This window comes from Manis pentadactyla, chromosome 6 (assembly GCF_030020395.1).
Source record: "Manis pentadactyla isolate mManPen7 chromosome 6, mManPen7.hap1, whole genome shotgun sequence".
Lineage (NCBI taxonomy): Eukaryota > Metazoa > Chordata > Mammalia > Pholidota > Manidae > Manis > Manis pentadactyla.
Window position 1 is genome coordinate 61,563,778 of NC_080024.1, and position 24,866 is coordinate 61,588,643.

Genomic DNA, 24,866 nt, shown 5'->3' on the forward strand with positions numbered 1-24,866 from the left:
CGCCCATTTCCTTGCTCAGCTGCTTTTTCCAGTTCGATGAACCCCACTACTTGGGCTGCAGCATCTTTCCCAGTAGGCTGGGCCTGGGTGCAATTTCAAATCCCCCGTCCCTCCTGCCGGTCCTCAGGCATGGCTGACTCTGAGGCCTCAGGAGGTGCTCCTGCAGACGGAGAATCCCTGTTACGGGCTTCGTAACAGGCAGCCAAACCTGCTTACCCTGCCCACGGAGCCCCACGCATGACTAATTGCTGTAATGCAGGAAAGACCAATTTAAGGAAAACATTTTAAAAGAATCCCTGTTTGAGATTGTCTCTTACTGAAAAACAGGTTGTGACCTCATTTACAGGTGAGCTGTAGCACAAATTGCCCCTTTGCCTAAAAATGCTTCTCTTAGGACTTGATTTGAGTGAATTGCATGGGTCTTTCAGTGAGTGACTTAATTTCTCTGAGTCTCAGGATCCCCCTTTGTGAAGTGAATGGAATCCTGTGAGTTTACAATGTCCATTAAGAGCTGGAGACAATGTAAGTCAAGGGCCCTGGGGCCAATAAATGACAGAACTGCTTTTGTGCTGTGGGGTCTTAAAAATTTCATTGTCAAGATGGCCCACTTGGAAGAGAACTGCTCAAAACGTCTTAATTCCTGTCTTCCAGCAGCTTTAACAAGTCTGACCACATCCTTTCAGTTTTTCCACTCCATTTCTGTTCCCAGAAAGTAAGCCATCTAGCAAGACTGTAATAAGTATTTATTTCAAGGTGTAACTTAACTTCTAGAGGTTAAACTAAATTAATGCTTTAAATTCTAATACGTGTTCTGCAATTAAACTATTGTGAATAAAAGAAATAATTCTGCTATTTGAGGTTCAGTACATGTGGTCCATAGAAACAGTGTTATTCAGGTGGTCACTGGTTTAAGGGTCAAACTCCACAAGGCAGGCTTCTCAAATTTTAGTTCATATGAACTACCTAGGGATCTTGTTAAGATGCTAAACAGATTCAGTGGCAGGGAGAGGGGCTGAGACTTGACATTTCTTACATCTCTGGGTGGTGCTGGCACTGCTGATCAGGGGCCACACTTGGAGTAGCAAGGACAGGGTGGGAGGAGCTGGGATTCCTTAGGGTGAGGAGGTGGGTGAGGCAGAGCTACAGGCTGGGTCCCAGGGCTTCTGATGAGAGCCAGGGATGGGACTCTCTAGAATGGGGGAAAGGGAGATCAGGTTCATGGCTGGTGTAACATTTGGGGCATTTTTTACCGTTGTTCTGTTATTTCTTCAGCCCCTGATTTTTGCCAGGCTGCCCCCATGTCCACTGCTAAACTCCCCCACCCAGCCACAGTCTGTCCTTCCCTTTGTTCCCAGAGCAGTCATCTGTGCAGAAAACTTTTCTAAGTGTATTTCTAGTAAATAGCCCAGGAGTCACAGCTTTGACTCCTGTCTCTTCTGTCCCCTTTATTTCCACCTAGATCCTGTAAGGAAATGCCAGTTAGCACAAGCATAGGAACCCAGCCACCTTGCCCATCTCACCTGCCTACCTTACCTTTTCCCAGTCTTCTTTCCCTGGAGTGCTGTAAGAACTTTGAGGGCAAGACCAGAAAAAGATACACTTTGCATTCCTACAGTGCATACACAGACCCAGATGAGTGTCAAGAATCACTTCAGAGAGAATAAAACCAGTGCAAGAAAGGGTTTAGTCATGGCAGTGAGTGAGAAAGAAGCGATGCACTTCTAGCAGGCCATGCTGACCTTCCAGCCCACTCTGCCGCACGCCCGGCTCCTCCCGGGTGGCATTTCACTGACCTACCTGCTTTGGTGGGTGGTGGAGTTGAGCAGCATGAGATGCTAGATGTGGCTCCCAGTATCTTCAGGCATTTTGGCTCAGAAACGTCCCCTGCTAGGATTGATCCGGAAGAGTAACATCTCAACAGTCTTGTAAAGGTAATTCCTTCCACCTGTTATAAAAATTGGCCTATGTGAATAGCAGTCACTTGGTGGGAAATGGGGAGGGAAGATGAGGACAGACTTTTACTAAGAAGTCTCACACATGACCGTCTTTTGTTTCTTTGTGTTTTAACAGACTCATCAGCAAGACTGTTGAAAGCATAACTGTCCGAGATGCCTGTCCCTCCCCCTCCGGCACCCCCACCCCCTCCTACGTTTGCTTTGGTGAGTAGCTGCTCACAATCCCCTTCCATGCAGGAAGCAAGCCAAATGCAGTCGAACCTGGCACACATATATTTGTTTTTAATGTATTTGCATTCTGGCTTAAATATTAGATGGTAGGCTTTTCAGGTACTGGAGTAAGCCAGACCCTGAGGCATAGCAAATACAACATGAAGGGTTTTGTTGTCTAAGGTCTCGTGCAATACGCAGTACACAGGTGGAATGTGGATTGGTTTGGTTATGTTTTCTCTGCCACGTCCATCATCCGAAATGTCCTGTTCATTCCCACAGGAGCAAACGCTGGCCCAAGGCAGGTTCTCAGGAGTGGTTCTGCCTGTTTCCACTCAAATGGACTCAGCTTCTAGCCGTTAGCTTCTGGGCAGCACAGACCAGAAAGCAGGTCTCTGTGCATGGGAAATGCCTCCACTAAAATCCCTCCAGACTCACTCACTTTTTTTCTCTGCCTTTTCCCATCTCTCTTCCCACTGATTTTGACAAATATCATCCACCACCACCCCCACTTCCCAAAAGCTCACATCCCCCTTTAAATCTATCCCTGCATTTAGATGTCTAATTCCCAAGGGAATTTCTTCACTGGGCTCTTCCTTATCCCTTGGTAGACCTGTCCTCAAATTTAGAGCCCCCTCTTCCAGGAGGCTGGCAGTTCTCCATATGGTGATGTGGAAAGGCTCCCGACACACCCCATTACCCCTTACCTCCCCAGCATGTGGCGCCTTTGCTGCTGCTGAGCCTCACAGTGATGGGCTCTTCATTTGTCACTTGGAGAAACTGAGGCTCAGAACAAAAGTCTCTTGCCCAGGCTTCCATGGGACACATTTATAGGGCTAATCTGAGTCTGGGACCTAATTGGAAGACTAGACCATTAACTAGCTCATTGCTGCTCAAAGTGTTATTATCCTCCACCTGCCAGTTAGAGTCCCCAAGGAGAGAGGTACAGAGATTGAAAGTAAACAATTAGAAATACTTATACCAATTTGCCAGTAACATTATGTCTCATATTTCTAAGATTGTCTTTTGTGTGTCATTTTTTACTAATTCATTTTTCTAATAATTCATTGTTATTTTATAAAGTATCAGTCCAAGATGGATTGGAAAATTTTTTTAATCTCATCATTCCCTTAGGTAAATTTGAGAAGTTCTGATCTGGCTAACATAAAAGGATTATTTTATCTATATTTCCCTAAAGTACCAATTGTATACCACTGCTGAGTAGTACATGGATTAATTTTTGTTTCATTTTAATGTATTGATTTTAATGTGTATCCTAAAAATTACAAGTAGCCCAGCAAACCCAGGGGTTAGTAGTGAATTAATTTAAAAGAAAACCATTCACTGAAAAATAGTATAATAAATAATATAGTGAATTGACTTAATGAAAAATATTAAATAAACAATAACACACATAATATGAGAAGATGACAAAAATCATGAAAATTGTACCACCCAGAATGACTTAAGTTTAGGAAATCCTGGTTTATCCTATGAATGACTTTCTATCCACTATTACCTGACTAAAATAGCAAGATCTAGAGAAATAGAGTACAGAGATGAGAAAAGGAGAGGGGGGCTGGTGGCCTTCACAGGACACTGTCTAATAGAACAACAAGATTAAGGGCTCTGCCTGTCATGTGAGAGAAGTTAGCTCTCAAGGAGGTCAGGCGCCAAACTAAGTGTTGTGGCAGAATAAGAGGCTGGGGGGTCAGTAGGGCCCACACCGGTAGGAGACCCAGTGTGGACATGTCAGTTAACCTCTCTGGGTCTCAGGTTTTTTCACCCTTCAAATGAAGACAGTAGATAATTTTAAAAGAGCTTTCCAAAAGGTCGAAGGTATGTTGTTAAGTTGAAAAAACAAGTTTCAGAGCAGAGGATGATCCCATTAGCAAAGTGAACCCTGCATGCAAAGAGCATTTCTGGAGTAACTACCGAGAAGCTCTTAACAGGCTTGTTCAGGGGTATGTTGGAGGCTGAGGGCAGAGGGACATATTATTAGTGTTTTAACTGAGATATAATTGACATATAATATTGTGTAAGTTTAAGGTGTACCATGTGTTGATTTGATACATTTATATATTGCAATATGATTAACACCATAGCATTAGCTAACACCTCTATCACATCACATAGTCTTCATTTCCTTTTTGTGGTGAGAACATTTAAGAGCTAGTCTCAGCCACTTTGAAGTTTATTGCACAGTATTGTTGACTGTAATTGCTATGCTGTGCATCAGATCTCCAGGATTTACCATCTTCAGGTTGTAAGTTTGCACCCTTTAACAACACCTCCCCAGTTTGGGAAAGGGGTATTTTAAGTCCCACATTTACCCTTCCCTCAAGTCAGAGGGAAGGCTCTGGAGTCGTACAGTCAGGGTTTGGGTGCTGGCTCCTCACCTGATGACCTGGTGACCGGGCACATGAGTTCACCTCCCTGTGCCTTAGTTTCCTTGTCTCTAAAATGGAAATAATAACTCACAGGGTTGATGAGGACTAAAGGAATTAATACATCAAATGCTAAAAACAGTGCCTGACCCACAGTAAAAGTGATATGAATGTTAACTATTACTGCAATGAGCAAGTAATACTTTATAATGTTTAAGACCCTTCCCACTTCACACACACAGATTCCTTGTTGCCTGCTTCAGGGTTTTCCTTAACTCTCCCACTGCCTCAAACTCTGATAATAAATGGCTGGGTCAGGTATCAAGCTACATGGCCCCAGGTTTCCCTCCTGGGGCCCTAACTGGCACCTCTGAAATCAGATCCTTTCAGAAGGGCTGAGGCCAGCCCAGAAGGACTCTCACATCTGCTGGGAGGACATTTGGGTTTGGGGAAGCTGACTCTCCCTGGGACCAGGCCAGACCAAGCCAGTTTCTAAGTGTGGCAGACACAGGCACAGACTACTTCTGAGTCCACGTGCTGGGCTCTCGGTGTCCTCACCCCCTAAGATAACCCTGAGGACATGTGACCCCAATTTCATAGGAAGGATCTTTACCAGAAATTCTGGAAAAATGAGGAACTACCCCAACATTTTAAAGCAGCACCTTTGTCTCATGTGCAGTCACTGTGAGCCAAGTTTTCAAAGAGAATAAACATCAGAAACACCTTAGGCCAAAGGGACATGAGGACACTTTTGAGGCTATGGACATGTTCTATAACTTGACTGACCAAGTATGTTTGTTAAAACTCATAGAACAGGACACTGAAAGGGTGATTTCACTGTATGTAAATTATACCTCAAATCTGCCTTCAGTTAAAAAGGGGAAAAAACCCTCGGCAGACAGACAGAGGTAATTATTTCCAAAACTTTTGTGGATTAAAAAAAATCCTTACAGCTGACCCTTTTTTCTAGAAACAATTTCCCCCTTGCATCAGGTTAGTGTTAAAAGATAGGAAGGAGAAACTTTAGGACACATCCTGCAGAATCCTTGTGACTTAAAATTCCCTTCTCACTTCTAGCCATCTAACCCTGGCTCTGTTGGTTATGGCCAGATCGTGTTCTGAATTTTCAGAGACATTTACCAGGGACCGACTCTTCCTGCATTAAAAATGAATGTAATTTATTGCTGCATCTGCTCCCAGCAAGATGCCTGGGTTTTAAAAAGAATGACATCAGATCTAAAACTTGTTGAGAATTTACAACCTATTGCCAAGAACTTTAATCACAGGCTTCCAATGCCCTAGCTGTCCCTGCTAGATATTGTAGAACATGATTTTAATTCAAGAGATGAGTAAGAGTTTGCATGGTTTACTTGCAGGCCAATACAGAAAAGCCTTCCCTGAATAAGTCAGAGCAGGCTGGGAGAAATGCGCTTCTTTCTGACATCAACAAAGGGAAGAAACTCAAGAAGACAGTCACCAATGACAGAAGTGCACCAATATTGGACAGTAAGTGAAAAGAAGTATTTTCCATGGAGACAAATGGTTTATGGAGCTAAAAATCAATCCTACGCTTTACACAGACACACACACACAGAACACACACACACACACACACACACACACACACACACACACACACACACTCTGCCTTAACAGCAGCTGCAAAATTAGCAGAATAAGGGACTGTATCCCTCATTGTAGGCCACCACTCCAGCTTGGGTTCCTGCTAATGCTGGAGAAACCCAGGATAATAATTCTTTGTCCAAGACATACACAGCAGTGATTCTCTGAATTATTCACAACACTTCTGGAAATTAACCCCTTGCTCCTCACACCATGTCAAAGGAGGCATGAAATATAGGAAGAGCCCTAGCCTGGGAATCCAAGGACATGGGTGCGAGTCCTGGCACGTGCACCACTTACCCTCCAAGCCTATTGTCTTCATTGGTAAAATGGAAATGGTAATACCTGCTCTACTGCCCTCACAGGGTTTTTTGTGAGCATCAAATGAGACAATGCTTATAAAAGTGTGTTGCTGTCTGGAATGTGTAATTCAAGTGTGAAAGATGATAATTAGGAGCTTAGAGAGATTGCAAATGAGATCAAGCTTTGCATATCTACCCACTGTAAGTCTGAGATACTTCCTGGAACAAGACAGGGAATGTATAAACAAAGTACCCACAACACAGGACTGCTAATTAACATTTACAACAGAATGAAGACTTTATCCATGACTATAATAATCAGGCCTCAAGACTGTCTCCTCACGTTCCTAGACTTTCCCACCACCAGCTAGATGTCCCCAGAATTCATCCTACACCAAAGATCCCATTTGCACACAGAGGGACACTGAATGACCTTCCAAAATCACCACAGGGAGTTTTGTAAACAAGTGAATAATGATGCAGGATTTTAGCCAAGTGGAGGGGTAGAATTGCATAAGAGGAACTTCTAGGAAAAATGCCTAATGGGTACAGATGGAAGAATGCTCAGAGTTAGGTGAGAACATTGGTATGGGAGGAAAATGGAAAAGAGGAAGACAAAAACAAGCCTTTCTGTGTTGCTCTGTTACAGGGCAAGGCGGTGCATACGCAAACACACCAGCCTTAGAAAGGGACCATGCGGGGCTTGACTCTTAACATAGTCTTACCTCTAGGTCAGTGTCACAGAACTAATGTGGTTATTGTATAATCCCTTAGTCCTCCTGATTGTTGTCAAAGGATTCTCCCTGGGGTTGCCCAGCACAGTTACTTTTGTCTGAGGACCTTTGGTCCAACAGCTGTCTGAGATGTGGTGGCAGGTATGGCGCCAGAGGAGCACCACCAACTGCTGGCCTCCAGGACACAGCTCAGTTGTTCTCCCCACTATGAGAGGGAGCCTAGACCTCTGGAGAGGTAGATGTGAATTCCCCACCAGTGCTGAGACAGGACAGTCTGGGGCCTATTCCTAAATCCACAATGGAAACCTCATTGTATTCCTCAAGGTCTACTTCTCCTCCCATTAAATGGAAATAGTGTTACTTCTCCCTTCACACTGCTCAGTGATGTTTAAGAATGTGCTTTTTCTTCGTGGACACAGATGCATCCAAATGCATGGCCTTGTTGTCTGTGTACTTAGCTGGACACACAGACAGTTGTCACAAGCTCTTTGCAAGCAGCAAAAATCCATCCATGGTTTTGTATTTGTTTGCAGGTGAAACCTCCCTGGGCTCTATGTTAAAATGTTGACCATGGTTATACATGATGTCACTCTTGAATTCAGCCTTGCCCTGCAATTTAATTACTAATGAAGTGACCTGGAGCCAGTTAGCTATCCTCAACTACTTTAGCTTCTCTATTTGAAAGATGCACAAGTGTTCCAGGTTAAGAACCTGACTCTTTTTGCTATAGATGTTTGATAGTGTGCACTGATCTTTTTGAATGTTCTATATCATGTAAAAGTAGCCTATGAAAATGCAGTATTCCAAAATGTATCATTCAGTAATGAATAATACTTGAATTAAAAGAACATTATTAATACTATTGGTAATAATTAAAATTAGTAAAAATTTAAAATTTTATAGCACTTTGCAAACACTTTGGGAAGCCGTGATTCTAATATAATTTATCTTGTTAGGTGAAGTAGTTCTTGTCAGTTCATTACCAGATTATTTCTTCTGTCAGCAGAGTATCCCAGAAAAGATACCTAGAAAAGATACAGAGCTAACATAAACTTATGATAAATCTAATCCACACACAAAAAAACACAGATAAATAAAATTAGAACTCAGAAAGCAAATAAAATAAGATTCAAGGCAGATTTTCTAAAATTAAGGATGAATTTGTATGCTAAAACATTTTGAAATCTTCAAATTAATTTTCTATAAAAAGCATAAATCTACTAAAATTCACTCATGAAACTTCAATGAGCAAGAAAAAAATTGAAAAATTTACCAAATTACTTTCTCTCTAAACAGCTTTAGAGCCAGGTGGCTTTATCGGTAAATTCTGTCAGATTTTAAGAAACTGCTAATTCAAATGCTATCTAACATTCCTAAGCATCAAAAGAGCTGGAAAGCTAGCTGATAGGTGTAATGAGACTAGCATGATCCCAATACCAAAACTTGACAAAGGCAGCACGTGCACAAAAACAAAGCCTGTGTATCACTGTCCCAGGGGACATGGGGCAATGTCTGCAGGCATTTTTAGTTGTCACTTGTCAGCGGAGGGGTTCCTACTGACATCTAGTGGGTAGAAGCCAGAGATGCTGTAAACATTCTGCAGAGAACAAGAAGCCACCCAAACTAAAGAATTTTCTGACCCAAAATGTTGGCAGTTCCAGGGTTAAGAAACCTTTTTATAGACCACTTAGGATCACAGATGAGAGAATACTAACTAACCAACCAAAAAAGTCTAATTGAATAGTGTATTAATAATCACCAAGACCAGAGTTTCTCTCATTGTTAATATTAGAAAGTCTATCAGCCTATCATAACAAATAAGGAAAAATCATATAATCATCTCAGGAAATCCTGAATAGGCATTTGATAAAATTCCATGCTATATGAAAGTCTCAAAAACCTAGATAAAACAGATGGTCCTTGCTGACTGTGCATATTTAGGAAGAAGAAAAAAATCATGTTTCAAACCAATAGTTAATATGTATCTTTGACTCATTAGAGGTGTTCTCATTGGAATCAGAATGTGGTTATCTTTAGCAATATTAATAATTTACATTGTTATGGAAGTTCAGTATTTACCTAAAACATAAAACTGAACATGACTAATTTACGTTTCTGTGGACATATATCATATACATTGTTACCCATTTTCTATAAACTTAGAGAGTTCTAAAATATCTCAAAGATTTGGAAAATAACCCAGAAGACTAACAGGATACTTAGCAATCTTTTTCTTCCTTCCTTTTTTTTTTGTTCATTTGTGCATTTCAAAATCTTCACAATTTTTTGGAAATAAATGCAAAACAAAATCTGTGTACTGTCTCAAATTGCAAAGGATTTTTTAAATGTTAAATCCTATTGCTGTGCTTTATGATATTAAAAAATTGAAGTCAACCTAAAAGGTCATCAAATAAGTACATGGTCAAACTACAGTGCATTGGTGTTCTAAAACACAATGCAATTCTTTAAACTCAGGTTTTCAAAGAATATTTAATGACATGGGAAATGCTAATAGTAAAGCATTAAATGAAGACAGGCTAAAAACTGTTCTGTGAATTTGGTCTTAATTTTAAGAAAAAAATTATAAAATGAAAAGTACAAGTGGGAAAAATACACTAAAAGCAGTGGGTATTTACAGGAAGTAAAATTATGGATATTTTATTTTTTCTTTATTATTACTTCCTTTCTTCTCATCTTTTATTACATTTCTCCCTCCCTTGGTTCTTTTTGAAGATTCTTTTATTTACCAAATCTCAGTTAAGCTATAGAACAAATGGATATCACCGCATAGGGCCCGTAGCCAAGAGCGGGGCTTTGGGGCAGGTCGCCGTGTATTGCCAGGACTGCCCTGGAGCGGAAACCCTCCTTTGACTGGGGGTAGGGTGAGTCCTTACAAGCCTGCGGGTAAATAAAACCCAAGCGGTCCACCATGGGATCAGTGTCAGCTAGCTGCTTGTTTCATTATTACTGTTTATTATTTGAATGGGCGAGGGCCTGTGAAGTACTCGGGTGGTATGTTCACACGTGATGAGGAGACCGTGTTTCTCTCCCTGCAGAACCAAAAGGATCCGGTGCAGGCGGAGGAGGAGGCGGTGGTGGTGGTGTTGGTTTTGGAGGGGGCGGACCCCCCGGCTTGGGAGGACTGTTCCAGGCTGGAATGCCGAAGCTGAGATCCACGGCCAATAGGGATAATGGTAAGAAGAGTCCTTCTCTCTTAATAACGCAAGACCAGGTAGTTTGATGGTTTGAAGGCTTGGCATCCCCTCTAAGGCATTGCATCCTTGTAAATATTTAGATTGCTTGAAATGTTAACACTGTTTTACAAGAGAAACTCTATTTATCTTTTTTTTTTTTAAGTCCTAATCAGACAGCTTCATTGAGCTGTTAAATATTTTCCCATTGTCCCTGGGGTAACTTACACTTTTTTGTACTTTTCCAAAGGGTGAGCTAGAGTGGAAAGAAAAAGAAGGAACAAATGGAACTTGCCACCCCTGGAAACTCTGCCTGGTGACCTTGCAAATCCACCTCTCTTTGTGAGGTAGCTTGACCCAGCTGTCTAGTATAGTAAATGCTTCACTTGTGAGCCACTTCTCAAATACACTGTGGATTGTTATATGGAATATAATTACATATCTCACTAAATCTAAAAAGGTGTATTTTGCATGATGGACATTTGGCATTTCAGGGTCGGTGATTCTAAGTATTCCCTGCAAAGAGCCATGGAAATGAGTCCTACAGAACTGTCTGTGAACCTGATGGCAGAGAGAAAAGTTGAACCTGGCCTTGCCTAAATAAAAAAACCTTAGAGAGTACATAAGGTTCAAGAAATTTTACCATAAAACTTTCTTTATTAACATTTGTTGCATTAGAATAATTTTATTTCTAGTTCAATGGTCTTTTAATGTATCTGCTGGCAATTATGTGATTCTCACATTCATTTGACGATAAAGACACTGAATATTCAGAATTAGCGGACTTTTTTAGCATTGGATTGCCAAAACGTAGAAAGAGACTCAATAATTATGAGAGATTGTATCTTGCCATACCTACATTTAAACTTAAATTTATTTATTTAAAACCCACCAAAAGGATTTGAGGCAGGTAATAAATGTATACATTCAATACTTTAACAATAAGTGATGAAATTAAGACAAAAAATGACATAAAATAATAAAATGAAAATGGAATTTAAGTTAGTGCACAAAATGGTATAGCAGATGTATACGTTTTCATAGTACACTGTCCACATAATGGAAACTTTCCATGTAATGTATATGTGGATAGTAACTGCAGCTTTAATCCAAACTTGGAAGATACAAGTTATCCCCAAGTTGGTGACAGAAATATACCACACATCAAGGAAAATACAGCTTTTTCCTAGTACTTAAGTTAAAATTAAATATTCTCCCTAGAGTCCATATTACTCTACTATATAAATCCACCCAAATGTCTCTTGTAGTGCCTGGGATAAAATTTGAACTCCTTCTGGGCTATAAGGCTCTTTATAACCCAGCCCCTGCTGGCCACTCAGCCTCTATTTGCTAGGATTCTCCTGCACCCTCACTGTGCCCCATACACCTGGGCCTCCATTTTCCAACTTAAAGCTTGTTTGCACTCCAGGGCCTTTGCACCTGCTGGCCCTCAGCTGAAGTGTTATCTTCCTCCTTTTTCTGTAGCTGGCCTCAGCTCAAACGTCACATCTTCAGAAGATCCATCCCCAGCTGCCTCATCTAGCTTCTTCTTTTTAGTACTTATAACTATCTGAATACATTTATGTATGCTGGTTTATTATTATCTCCACCACAAGTATCTAAACTACAGGAGAGCAGGATCTTTTCTATTTTGTTTACTCCTCTCTCTCTAGAATCTAGAATAATGGCTGGCATAGACCATTGCTCAGTAAATATATGGTACATTAATTAGCTCATGGTTGAAGTGGTAGAAGTTATCAGGCTAATCATTTTTTGAGAATTACCTTGGGTTCCAAGAGATTGTGGAGTGGTGGTTTTAATTTCCCATAACCCTGGTTCCCTTTGTTGAACCAAAGTAGTTTAATATTAATTATGTGACAGGGTTGTTCTGTCCTGTCAATACTGAAGTGGAAGTCAACTAAGTAAGGAAAGCATTGGGCAGTTGCCTGATTCTCTGTAGATTAAGACCATCCACTGGTGTCCACTCTTTCCATTAAACTTTGGCTGTTTCTTTTTAGTTCTTATTTCAATCTTAACTCTTTCATTATAGTCTTCCACTTTCTTTTGGAAATTTCTCCTCAAAGGGACTAAGTAACCCCTCCCATATGGAGATTGATGTTGGAATAGCTAATTTTTTCACCTAAGATGACTAAATTATTTTTCAAAGCTGAGGGGTACAAGGGTAGGGGGACAGGGATAGTGATGGGGAAAAAGAAAACCATTTGCAGAAATCCCATGTACCAACACCGTCCTTTCTTGTCCTCTCATAATTAATAGGGGTCTCTCCAGAACTCTTAGCAACTTCATCCTGGTTCTTGTCCATACATAATGGCAAGAAAGCTCTCCAAAATCCTTTTGAAAGCTGACAGCGTGTAGACCCTGGGACTAGAAGGTAAACAGAGCTGTGACCTATTCCTCTGCCTCCAGAAGGGACCACACAAAATCTGTTTTATATAAATAATAGTTTCTTCTATATACTTTATAGCATACTTCTGGTAGCTGGGATTATACTTCAGTCCTCTAATTTCCTTTAAGATTTCATGTTTTCTAATTGAACTTTTTTCCTTATTTTTCAGATTCTGGAGGAAGCCGACCCCCGATTTTGCCACCAGGAGGAAGAGCCACATCTGCCAAACCTTTCTCAAGCCCAAGTGGCCCAGGGAGATTTCCTGTGCCTTCTCCAGGCCACAGAAGTGGTCCCCCAGAGCCTCAGAGGAACCGAATGCCTCCTCCGAGGCCAGACGTGGGCTCGAAGCCTGACAGCATTCCCCCTCCAGTACCTAACACGCCAAGACCCATTCAATCAAGCCTGCACAGCCGTGGGTCTGCAGCAGTGCCTGCGGCCCCCAGGCAGCCCAGCCCTGGGCCAACCCCGCCCCCTTTCCCTGGAAACCGAGGGGCTGCTTTTGGAGGAGGCTCCATACGCCAGGCACCCTCCGGCTCCTCCTCGCTCTTCTGCAACAGGCCTCCCCTGCCCCCTACACCCAGCAGGGCCTTGGATGACAAACCGCCTCCTCCACCTCCTCCAGTGGGCAACAGGCCCTCCATCCACAGGGAGGTGGCCCCAGCCCCTCCTCCTCAGAACAGCAAGCCCCCTGTGCCTTCTACCCCAAGGCCTTCCTCCTCCTCACAGGCCCCACCTCCGCCACCGCCGCCCAGCAGGCCTGGCCCTCCTCCCCTGCCTCCCAGTTCCAGTGGCAGTGATGAAATCCCAAGACTCCCACAGCGGAACTTGTCCCTCACTGCGGCTGCACCCCCTTTCCCTCTGCCAGGACGTTCAGGCCCTCTTCCTCCCCCGCCCAGTGAGAGACCCCCTCCTCCAGTGAGGGAGCCACCAGGCAGATCAGGTATGGCAAGACCTGGGTGAGTTGTCTCCCTGTAGCCCACCCTGCCAGATGTCACTGATAGTCACAGGCGTGAACAGAGTCCAGCAAAAGCTTAAGTAAATTCTCAGGCTGTTTTAATTTTTTCAAGTGACACTTAACATGTGTGATTTCATCTTGGCCTCTGAGGAATGTGGGACTGCTATTTCTGTCCATATTTTAGAGATGAGAGTAACCAGTACAATTAAATGATCACAAGCCAGTTAAAGAAGAGGCCAGAACTTTCCTCCTTCATCTCTGAAGTGAACTTGCCATTCTACCACCCTGCCTCCCAAAAGTGAATTTCAGCTGTCTTAATTGTGGGGATAAATTTCCATCTCCTACAGGAGGGCTCCATTATTCCAATAAGAAGGGCAGCGAATGAACTTGTCCTGTACTGCTCCCTTCTTTTGTCAGACTTTGAGGCCACTTCCCTGCTCATTAAAGACAAATGTTAAAGGGTCCCTCTTGCTGCTGTTAACACCTCTGGCACATAGATCCCTTGGAGAATCAGATAAAGGCATAGGCTTTCTCGTCATAAAAATGCTCATAAGCGTAAACTCAAATTTGTGTGCTATTTCATAGATTGAAGGACCTGCTGCAGCTTGTCTGTGCCCCCTCCCGTCCCCACCCAGGGTGGAGAAACCTGGATCTAAGGGAAGAGCATTCAGCATGTGAAATGAAATCTGAGGATTCCCCAGACTTTGTACTCTCTCCTAGTTACAATAGGTGCTTTTTTGTTTCCCACTGTCTACTGATGGATTCAGTAGAACTTTCTACTTTTTAAATTTAACCTTATCATACATCCAGGATGTCCAGAAATGGAACATATTTTACTTCAGGAGACATTAACTGACCTTTGACCTCAGAAACCTAATAAACACCGCTTTTTAAATCAGTAGTCCTCAAGCTTGACCACAAACTGGAATCACCTAGGAAGCTTTAAAAGCCTCAGGTGCCTGGGTCCCTTCCGCTGGGCTTCCAGTCACACTGGCCTGGGGGGCGCACTGGGCACCAGGATACTGGAAGCTCCCTGTGATTGTATGTGCAGCGAACTCTGAGAACAGCTCTTCAAGACGCTCTGCCACTGAGTCGGCTGCAAGTACCAAAAGCTACCAGTCCATTCAGTCCGATCCCTGCACATGGTGTTGTCTCACTAAGTATTCTCCAGTGAGCAGAGGGGAACAGGTAGTCAGATGAAGAAAATGCAGTGTTTCCTTCTTACCCAACAACGATGAGTTTTCCCCCAAAGTGATTGAGGAGCTGTTTACATGGCTCTACCAAGTGGATGAATCAACAGATGAATTCTTCCCCAAAATAGGATAGGCAGTGACATAGAATATTTATTGTTTCTTTGATAGTGCAAGTCATGCCTGTTTATTATAGAAAATAGAGAAAAGTATAAAGGAAGTAAAAATCTATAATCCTACCATCACCACCATTCAGAAATAATCATTGATAACATTTTTTATATACTGTATCCTTCAGTCTTTTAAAAATGCATTTATTTCCATGTTTACAAAACTGGTATCACACTACACATATATTTGATAATTTGCCTTTCATTTAATAACATCTCATTAGCATTTTCTGAGGTGATTAACTATTCTTCTACAACCTGGCTTTAATGGCTGTATAATATTAGGTCCTGAAAATACACCTTGATTTATTTAATTCCTCACTTGGTTGCATAGGCCATCTCTAGTTTTTGCTGCTGCAGATAATGCAAGGATACATTCTTGTAGCTAAATGTTTGTGCACATCTCGATGTATTTCCTTTGGGTGAATTTCTAAGTCAGTGCATGTTCATAGTAAACTATGGGTGTCATAAAGTACTGCCAAATTGATGTCTAGAAAATTCCTACAAATTTACATTCCCACAGGAGCATATGTGAGGTCATCAAAGGCCATCTGTATTTTGAGAGGTAGTTTCATTGTTAAGGGAGTGGGCTTTAGAATTTGGTAGATTTGGAGTCAAATCCTGGCTCTTCTGCTTGTTAGCCTCCTAATGGGCTTTGTAACCTTCCAGTACTTAGGGCCTTGTCTACTGTCCCTACACCTCTCGGGTTGTAAGAATTAAGTGAGACAAGTGTGCATAGTGGTTATCTTATTTCCCAGCATGTAGTAGCATTCAATAAATGATGGCTTTTTTGTTTATGCTGCCAATAGGAAATAGAAATCTGTTTTCTGTGTTTTCTGTTATGCTTGCTAAAGTTTGGAGCATGGGGGCCTGGAAGTTGGGAGAGTGAGGAACATGGACATTTACTTAAAAAAAGAGAGAGCTTGAGATCAAGTCTGTCAAATAACACAGTTACTAGTCCCGTGATGTGGGACGTCTGGTTTGCTTTCCATGGCAGTTGTGTGCTGACAGTGCCAGCAGAGCTAAGCCCACAGCATGTGAGACATTGCCCCCACCCCACCCCAGTAAATCAGTTCCTACTGACTGGGTCTTCAGTGATGACAAGCAGATGGGACAATAAATAAACCCTACCATGTGGGAGACTCCTTGAGAGTCTGGCCGGTATGGGCATGCCTCCCACCTCCATGAGTGTCTGAGCCAAGGTTCTGCAGTCAAGGATATCTGCAGTGGGTGGGTCATTCAGTTTATGGTCCTCCAGTTCAATTCTGAATCTATATTTAGCAAGACATTTCCATTTATGATGCCATAAGAGATGCGTTTGCACAAAATGTCAGCATCTTGCAAGCAGAACACAATGCTGAAGATCAGGAATAATTACTAAGGCCATTTTGATTTGCATGGGAATGCCCAAGTTCTTTTTTTTATTATTATTTACTCATGATCCAAATAGCCTCTGCATTTGGAAGATGGGACAAGCAAGGTAGGTTTCTCTGGTATTAGCAAAAGAATTTACTTTGAATTATTTTCTAAGAGCATAAACATTTCTGATTATACCACACCACTGTGTTTAAAAATGGTTTCAAATACTTAAGTAGTGCTTTTTATTTTGCTCTTTGACTAATTATTTCTGGCAACAGTGCTGTGAAGAAGGTGACTATTTGGTGCTTTCTTTGTAGATAGGAAATCAAGCTTCATGAGGAAACCTCAGGGTCAGCGTCCCGCACCAGCATTTATAGCCATGCACACTGGCTGGCTGTTGGTCACTCCCTGTGATTCTGCCTCCCCAGAGAGGAAGAATCAAAAAGGAACTCCTGCTACCCTGAGGATGCTTGACCCTTGGTTACCTGATGCCATCTCTGCCTGGAAACAGATCATATGCATCACAGAAACATGCGTGTGTAATTAGCAATAATGCTGTGCATTTAAATAACTCAGTCTCTACTGAAGACCTAAAATCACTTTATAACTACGTGACTCTTTTTAAGAGGTTCTTTTGTAAAATAGCATTTATTTAATAAGTGTGATGTTGCAGAAATTAATTCAGTAGCTTTATAAGAGGTAAAGTATATTGTCAGTATAAACAAATTATCACCTGTTCTCAACTTAACTGAATCATCTCCAACCTCAGTATTAACTCAAAGCCAAAACAGCCATTTAGCTTTCAATATGCACTCTCTCCACATTTGTGTGTGTACATACATGAATTTCTGTGTTTATATGTGCTTACTAATTTCTCAGCTAAATCTCTTAGAAAGTCTCTACCATTTCTCCATATTCTCTAGTTAAAGGGCATGTATCCACCAGGCACTCACTAATTGCACATGATAATAGTAACACAGGATGTACAGTATGGCACTAAATGTCCTCTTTTCTTTTGCTCCAGGCCCTCTCCCACCTCCTCCAATAAGCAGAAATGGCAGCACGGCTCGTGCCTTGCCTGCCACCCCACAGTTGCCGTCCAGGGGTGGAGTAGATAGTTCCAGAAGTGGGCCCAGGCCTCCTCTTCCTCCCGACAGGCCTGGTGCTGGGGCACCTCCCCCACCTCCACCATCAACATCTGTTAGAAATGGCTTCCAAGACTCTTCATGTGAAGGTGAGGTATGATCTCAGCTCCATGGAAACACTTAGGAGCTATGGGACAGCAACTGAATTATGGTAGATTTGTTTGTGTTTGCTGCTTGTGTGTTTGCATTAAAACTTCATGTTTGTATGGCCCTCATTGTTTTCACACCGTATTGCTGTAACTATCTAACTATTGGGGCGCATCATGATTTCAAATGAAAAATAGCAATTCCCTGTGTTCTCCCACTTGCAGAAAAGACAGGTCATTTTTCTCTGAGTCTCATTGTTTGCTTGAGTCTCATTTTGGTTAACTTTCCAGAGACTCCAGAATTCAAAAAGAACCATTTTTGTAGTTTACCGTCTTATTACCTGCTTTTCTAAACCATTGGCTGTAGGTAAGGGGCCCAGTGGCCTACAAATACTAAGCCACTTTCCTCTGCCATTGTCATCGGAGGGTCCCGGTTACTCCTGGATCCACCGGCAGGAAGCAGAGTATCTCAGACCTCCAGCTCCTGAGGGGGACTGGCGGGGTCCTAATCACTCTAGCTGAAATAACTTAGATATATCTGTCTTCAATGTGCAGACCAGCGTATTTTATTGATGTGCTAGTCAGTGCTATTTCTGACGCTTGTAGCTCTTATTTAAACTTCCAGGCATAAAGCTAGAAATGCTCTCTGCAGGTTCCTCTTTCTTTTGTGCCTTTCATCACATAAACCTTCACAAGAGATTGTCTGTCACTGAAGACACTGTCTGTTTCTGTCTCTCAGATGAGTGGGAAAGCAGATTCCACTTCCATCCGATTTCTGATTTGCCACCTCCAGAACCGTATGTTCCAACGACCAAAAGTTATCCCAGTAAATTGGCAAGAAATGAAAACCGGAGTGAGTATTTCTGCAAGGGCTTTGGTGGCTTCACACTGGAATAGCCTGCGTTATGTACACTGAGGGTTGTATAGGAAATCCAGGCCTCCTGTCTGGAGTGAGACACAGAACCCCACTTGGAGCTGCCTAAATTCTGGTGAACTCCCCTTCCTCACATGATGGGAAAAATAGAGATACCACAATGGATATGAGAAACAGTTACCTTAATGCGTCATTATAAGCTCAAAACAACTTTGGTTTGCAGCAGATTAAATTTTATTATTTTGCTTGTTTGGACAACAATCCTGCATTTTGATCCTCCTAAGACAGCACAGATAGAGCCACCTTTCTATTCCTCTTAGTTTTGAGACTAGCAAAATGTTTTATTAATTACATCAAAAGCTCACTGTAACTGTTTTGATCTTTTTAATGTTATGATTATATTTAGCTTTATAGAACATTACATGAAAATGTTAAAGATACATATAATCTCTCCATGTAACAAGCATTTTCATTTTATCAGTTTCTCTTTATCCATATAATTATGATTAATTTATATAGTTACAGAGTGTGGGTTTTTTTGGTGGTGGTGTTCATATAACATTGCTTAGGAAACACCCATTTTATCACTTGTTTTTTATTTTACAGGATTCCATCAAATTAGCACATAATAATTTAGTTTACCATTATTAAACATTTAGATTGTTTCTGGTTTTTGCTAATATATACAATGCTCATAAAAGTAGCGAATCATTTTTCCCCTGTTGAAACAAAAATGTGAACAAGAAGCAGAAATACACAAAGTAAATTTCACAATAGTAAATGGATTGAACTAAGAAAGAATTAGCATGAAATATATTTATCACTGATGAAGTTCAGACTTTAACAGGCTTGGCTTCAGAACCAACTCCCAAATGAGAAACATAAGTAGAAAAAAAGGTGTGAGCTTGTCAAATAACTGCCACCATGCCCCTACCTGTCCTCAGTCCCTGGGCAGACCTCCTTCCACACACTCCACATACTGCTGGCTCTTTAACACACAGTTCTTCAATAATTTTTGGTTGGTTGATTCCAGCTTTAGAGCAAATTAATAGCTAGAGTTAAGGTTGGTTAGAGCAAAACTACTGAGTTCAGGGGGTAATGCTAAACGGCGGCATCAGGTCCGAGGAGGAGCTGGGGACACAGAGCTTGCTCTGTACTGTAGCACAGGGCAGTACAGATGCTTCTGTCAGCTTTGGAACAACAGGTCAAATTGTGCTTTGTCTCCATTGAGGAATACAAAGAATGAGAAAATATTTTAGGAAAGGTTCCCTAAACAGATGCTAGAAGTAAGCAGAATATTGCTGCTTGAAAGGAAAAGTTTAATTCCTGGAAAAATTCATTGATATGGAATACTGCATTCTTAGAGACTGCCTAATTAAAAAGGTGTAAACTATAATAAAGTTACCATACAAGAATTGGTGGTTGAAAAATAAGTCTTCACATGGGGCAAATGTGAGTTGTGTGTGTGTGTCTGTGAGTGAGAGAGAGTATGAGTGTGTGTGTGTGAGTGCCTGTGTGTGTGTGTGTGGTGTGTGAGTGTGCATGTGTGAGTGTTTGTGTGAAGAGGAGCTTCACTATCTGATAAGAGTACATACAGCCTGTTTTTCTTCTCTTGGGGCCTAATAAATTCACTTTAAGGAGTTGTTTACATAGACTCTAAATATTTTCTCCTGGTTTCTTATAAGCATTCTTAATCTAATTTAGGTGCAAGTTGTATATTTAAGTCCGCAACAGAATCATGCTCCCTAGTCCCTCTATATTTTTAATTTAATAGGTAAACACATTCCTTCCCCACCCTCTTTCTTAGAGACTGTGGGCACTTAGAGACCGGAACTATGTCTTGCTCAATATTGCATCTTCCTTAAGTGTCACAGAGCCTAAAACATACTAAAATATTTAAAATATTTCTTAGATTGGTGAATTAATTTCCACTGTTTGCCAAAAATTTTTTGTTTTAATGATTTCTAGCACTATGCGTGTTTAGTATTTTGTAATGATAATGGACCATCTCTCTACCAAAAATAAAGTGCTCTCAACTGGTTTTATTCTGCTCCTGGAGCTGCCTTGACCTCCAGGCCCACAGCCAGGTGGGGTGCTCAGGCAGCCCTGAGCAGGGCCTCCTCACCACAGCTTTGAACAAGCCATCCCTGGTTTGCTCTCCACTTGTCATGTGCCTGGTGCTCAGGCTCCATGACATGTGGCTGGTGTACATCCAGATGACTCTTTCCTCAGCTATGTGTCCCCAAAAACCTTGGTTAGGATGGAAAGAGGAAGAGGCAAGGTAATAGACCACCAGCATTTTCCTGTCTCCTCTCCTTGCTCAGAAATCTCTAAGTAGGCAACTGTGGTTGCTGCTAAGACACCTGCTGAGGAACCTGTCAGTGCCAGCCCATCTGAGTCTCAGAGCAGTGGTCCTAGCGGGCCTGTTAGTCGACCTGTGCCCCTGGTAGACTTGCTCACAGTGTCTGAGCACCTGGCTTCATGCCTAACACCTGGTAGGTCCTTAGAAAAATGGGTATGGGACAAATGAATTTTTTAATTGTGAATGTAGTTTAAACCAAGTTATGGTGTGCTGATAGCCCACAAATATGCAGTTTTTAAAAGAACACCATCAACAGAGTGCAGAGGCAACCCATGAAATGGGATGAAATATTTGCAAATAATGTATCTGATAAAAGATTGATACTCAGACTATATAGAGGATTCCAACAGTTAGACAACAAAAAGTCCTCAATTTTTAAGATGGCTTGAGTACTTGAATAGACATTTCTATAAAGAAGATAAACAAATTGCCAGTAAGCACATGAAAAGATACTCAACATCACCAGTCATTAGGGAAATGCAAATAAAACTACAGTGAAATACCCCTTCACACTCACTAGGAGAGCTGCTATCAAGACAGCATTGCTTAGAAATTAGAAAATACCTAAATGCCCAACAGAAAGGGATTGAATAAACTGTAGGATATAATAGCATGCAATATGTCATTAATAATTATATTTGCAAGGAATAATGACTGTGAAAAATGTTCAAATGGACTATATGTGATCCTATTTTTGGAAGAAAAGGGGAACTGTTAATATGTAGAAAATAAATGGAAAATATGTGCATAATATTGGTTATCTCTGGGTGGTGCAAGCATTAGTGAATTTTTGTTTTGCTTTTTGCTCATCCATGTTGTCTATATCTGTAATACACACTATGTGATAAAAAAACAATTTTTTTGGCATTTTTTAAGGTAACATTGATAAACAGTCTTATGAAGGTTTCACATGAGCAACACTGTGGTTACTACAATTCACCCCACTGCAGTCACTGTCCATCAGCGTAGCAAGATGCTGCAGAGTCACTACTTGTCTTCTCCGTGCTGTGCTGCCTTCCCCGTGCCCCCCACCTACATTATGTGTGCTGATCATAATCCCCTCAATCCCCTTCTCCCTCCCTCCCCAAAACATAACTTTTTAAACTTTCTTAGCTCTGTGCAGGTCCTGGGCAACCAGCAATCCTTCTCTAGTAATGTTTGCTCAGACCCTTCCTTGCATCTTGCCCTCGCTCCGCACTTCCCATCCGAGTGTGCCCGTTAGGTACAGCCTTGTTCATAGGGGATAAAGAGGTGGGTACTTTTGCAACCATCTTTGAGTTTCTACAGTGAGAACATAAGCTTTCTAACCAAAATTTATATTTGTCTGTTTTTTTATTAAGGTGGATCCAACCGAAGAGAACGGGGTGCCCCACCCCTTCCCCCCATCCCGAGGTGATCCTTGCCTGTTCTCCTCCACCCGAGCCCAAGAGCGACTTCTGTAGCTGACACCTGAGAACTGCACGCCCTCCTCCCTCTGTCTTCCCTTGTCTCCTTTGTATTGGCAGTAGGAAGAAGGGAGGGTGATGTGGGGATGTGGTGGGGGGGTGGAAATACAGTAAAGACATGGGCTAGCTTTTTATATCACGTATATTCTCAAAGCTATTGCTTGTTTCTGTGGTGGCTGCCAGTGTGGCTGCCGGGGGCGTCAGTAGGTTTTTGTGGCGAGTAGGCAGAGATGAATTGTGTCCCAGCTTTCAACTAACCGAACTCAAACATTCACTGTGTATTTGCTACAGACTGTAATGTTGAAGTGTCTGAAAGCTGTTTGCTTTCTATGCCTTTTTGCATGCTTGCCTCCCTGCTTCCATGGCCCACAGAGCGCCTGAGCAAGGCGCTGTGCAGGGGCTCACATGCGTGTTTGCTGTCACAGGATGTGCTCTCTGGTGGTCTCGGCTGAGCTCTAAGACAGGGCTGGCCAGTAGAAATACCACCACCAACACTGTTTTTAAATTTCTAGTAGCACATTAAAAAAAGGGAAAGAAATAGGTGAAATTAATTTTAATATATTTTATTTAACCCAAACATCCAAAATATTATCAGTTCAACCTGAAATCAATATAATAATCATTAATGAGCTATTTTGTATTCTTTTTTGGTACTACATCTTCAAAATCCAGGGTGTATTTTATACTCAGAGCACATTGTCATTTGAACTCGTCACATTTCAAGTGCCTGGTAGCCACATGTGGCTCGTGTCGACCCTGCTGGACAGAGCAGCTCTAGAAGACAGAGGCCAGTGCAACACTTCTTGTTTAAAAAACAAAAAAGGCAAGATGAGCTTTAGTAATTAGTCAGGACCTAAAACCTTGTTTGCTAGACCATTTGACCTTATTTTGCTCCCTTATTTTCCCTTAATATCTGTATTCAAGTGTTGCTTTACAATGACAAGGTCAGAAATGGATCTAATAGGGATCACCATCACGTGGAATAAAGACATTAGAAAGAAAGTGAAAGCCAGAGAGGGCTTCAGGACGCGGACCTGCTGGCCCTGCCCTCCGGGCAGCTGGACTCCGGTCCTGGGCGCTTGGAGCAGCTTCCTTCCTCTCCCACTCAGCTCGACCCTCGGCACAGGGAGGGTCCTCGGCTCTGTAGTTGCAGGGGGAGTCAAGGAAAGGTTGCAAAGCAGAAACGTGGAAGGGGGAATAGGTTTGAGTTGACGGGCAGAACTCTGCAAATCTAAATCTGATGCTTATGAAGTTGAGCGACAGAGAGATTGCTACGGGAAATTGGAGGGAATTTGTTTTGAATCTGTCTGGAAGAATCATTTGTCTTGGATCTGTGCAAATAAAGCTCAACGAGAGGACCACAGGGATGAGCCAACCTTGCCTTTGTTGTATGATTTTGTTTACAGAACTTTACTGGGACATTAAAATCTAACTACAGAGTTGGAAAAAAAAAATTTCCATTTAGATGTTTTATATGGTTAATTATGTTTAAAATTACCATTACTTGTTTTTTAAACGCATACAGCCCCATGTGTTTATGTATATCTACCTAAACTTTGTATCAGTATCAGAGTTTCAGTGTTTTGTTCATGTATAATTGGAGATGCTAACAAGGAATCAATCCAAAGAAACATTTGAAAGATGCAATTCCTGTTCATAGAATAAATAATTGGTGCATTTATATAAAAGCAAGAGAACTTAGAATTCTAATAAATGGGATAGTAATAAATTAGGAGGTTGCCCATTTTGACATACTGTATTTTTATAACTCTCCTTGCCAAAGTCCTGGGCTCAGTACATTAGAGAATTTGGTCATTTTCCTCTTTCTTCTACCATTCATCCATCTTTGACAAAGTCACTTGTGGCCCTTTACCAAAAATAATCGAGAAATATAAAGGTGTAACAAGCTTGACAAAGTATTTAAAAAAAAATTTTTTTTTAATCTCTCATATTTCAGCAATATAGCAGCATTTGTTTTTGGATTGTTTGATCAGATATCAACAGTTGATAACCCCTTTGATAAGCCCTAATGACCCACTTTAGAAAAGATGGAATTTGGCCTTCCTAGCAGATAGGGCTGGTAAAAGCCTGACCCAAAAAAAGTGGGTCTGAATTTCGTAAAAGGGTAGTAAGAATGGCCAATGTCCTTGTATATCGTAACTGCAGATACCATCCTAAAGTTTGAAAGAGGGGCACAGCTCATAGTTGCTATTCATTCAAGATATAGATGTTTTAGAATGTATTTTTTAAGTGAATGTTTCATTAATAAACCTACACCCTTTCTTTGAAAGTTTGCAACCAGTTGCTTCCAGAACTTTGAATAAGTTGTATGCTAAAATCTTAAACTATGGAAAATCATAAAAACGAATATTTTCTTCCCTGAAATCAGAGCTTACATGTGTTCTTTTTCCATAAATTTCTAGATAAATGTATTCAAGATGCAATACAGTATTTTAACATTTACATACCAT

General features: G+C 41.5%; 1 protein-coding gene across 5 annotated transcripts in view; it reads left to right on the plus strand.

The window, feature by feature from the left end:
• Window positions 1-23,240, plus strand: part of WIPF1 (WAS/WASL interacting protein family member 1) — a 121,007-nt gene extending 97,767 nt beyond the window's left edge. For 2 of the 5 annotated variants that reach the window (XM_036876936.2, XM_036876934.2), the window contains 8 exons: window positions 2,071-2,159; window positions 5,929-6,058; window positions 10,268-10,405; window positions 12,979-13,749; window positions 16,912-17,022; window positions 17,508-17,717; window positions 18,454-18,567; window positions 22,291-23,240. In XM_036876936.2, coding sequence (XP_036732831.1) covers window positions 2,109-2,159; window positions 5,929-6,058; window positions 10,268-10,405; window positions 12,979-13,749; window positions 16,912-17,022; window positions 17,508-17,717; window positions 18,454-18,567; window positions 22,291-22,346 — 1,581 coding nt within the window. In that variant the 5' untranslated portion in view covers window positions 2,071-2,108 and the 3' untranslated portion in view covers window positions 22,347-23,240. Of the gene's footprint in view, window positions 1-2,070; window positions 2,160-5,928; window positions 6,059-10,267; window positions 10,406-12,978; window positions 13,750-16,911; window positions 17,023-17,507; window positions 17,718-18,453; window positions 18,568-22,290 lie in introns of those variants that run through there. The other 3 variants (XM_036876939.2, XM_036876938.2, XM_036876940.2) reach the window with 3 other exon arrangements.
• Window positions 23,241-24,866: the final 1,626 nt, after the last annotated feature.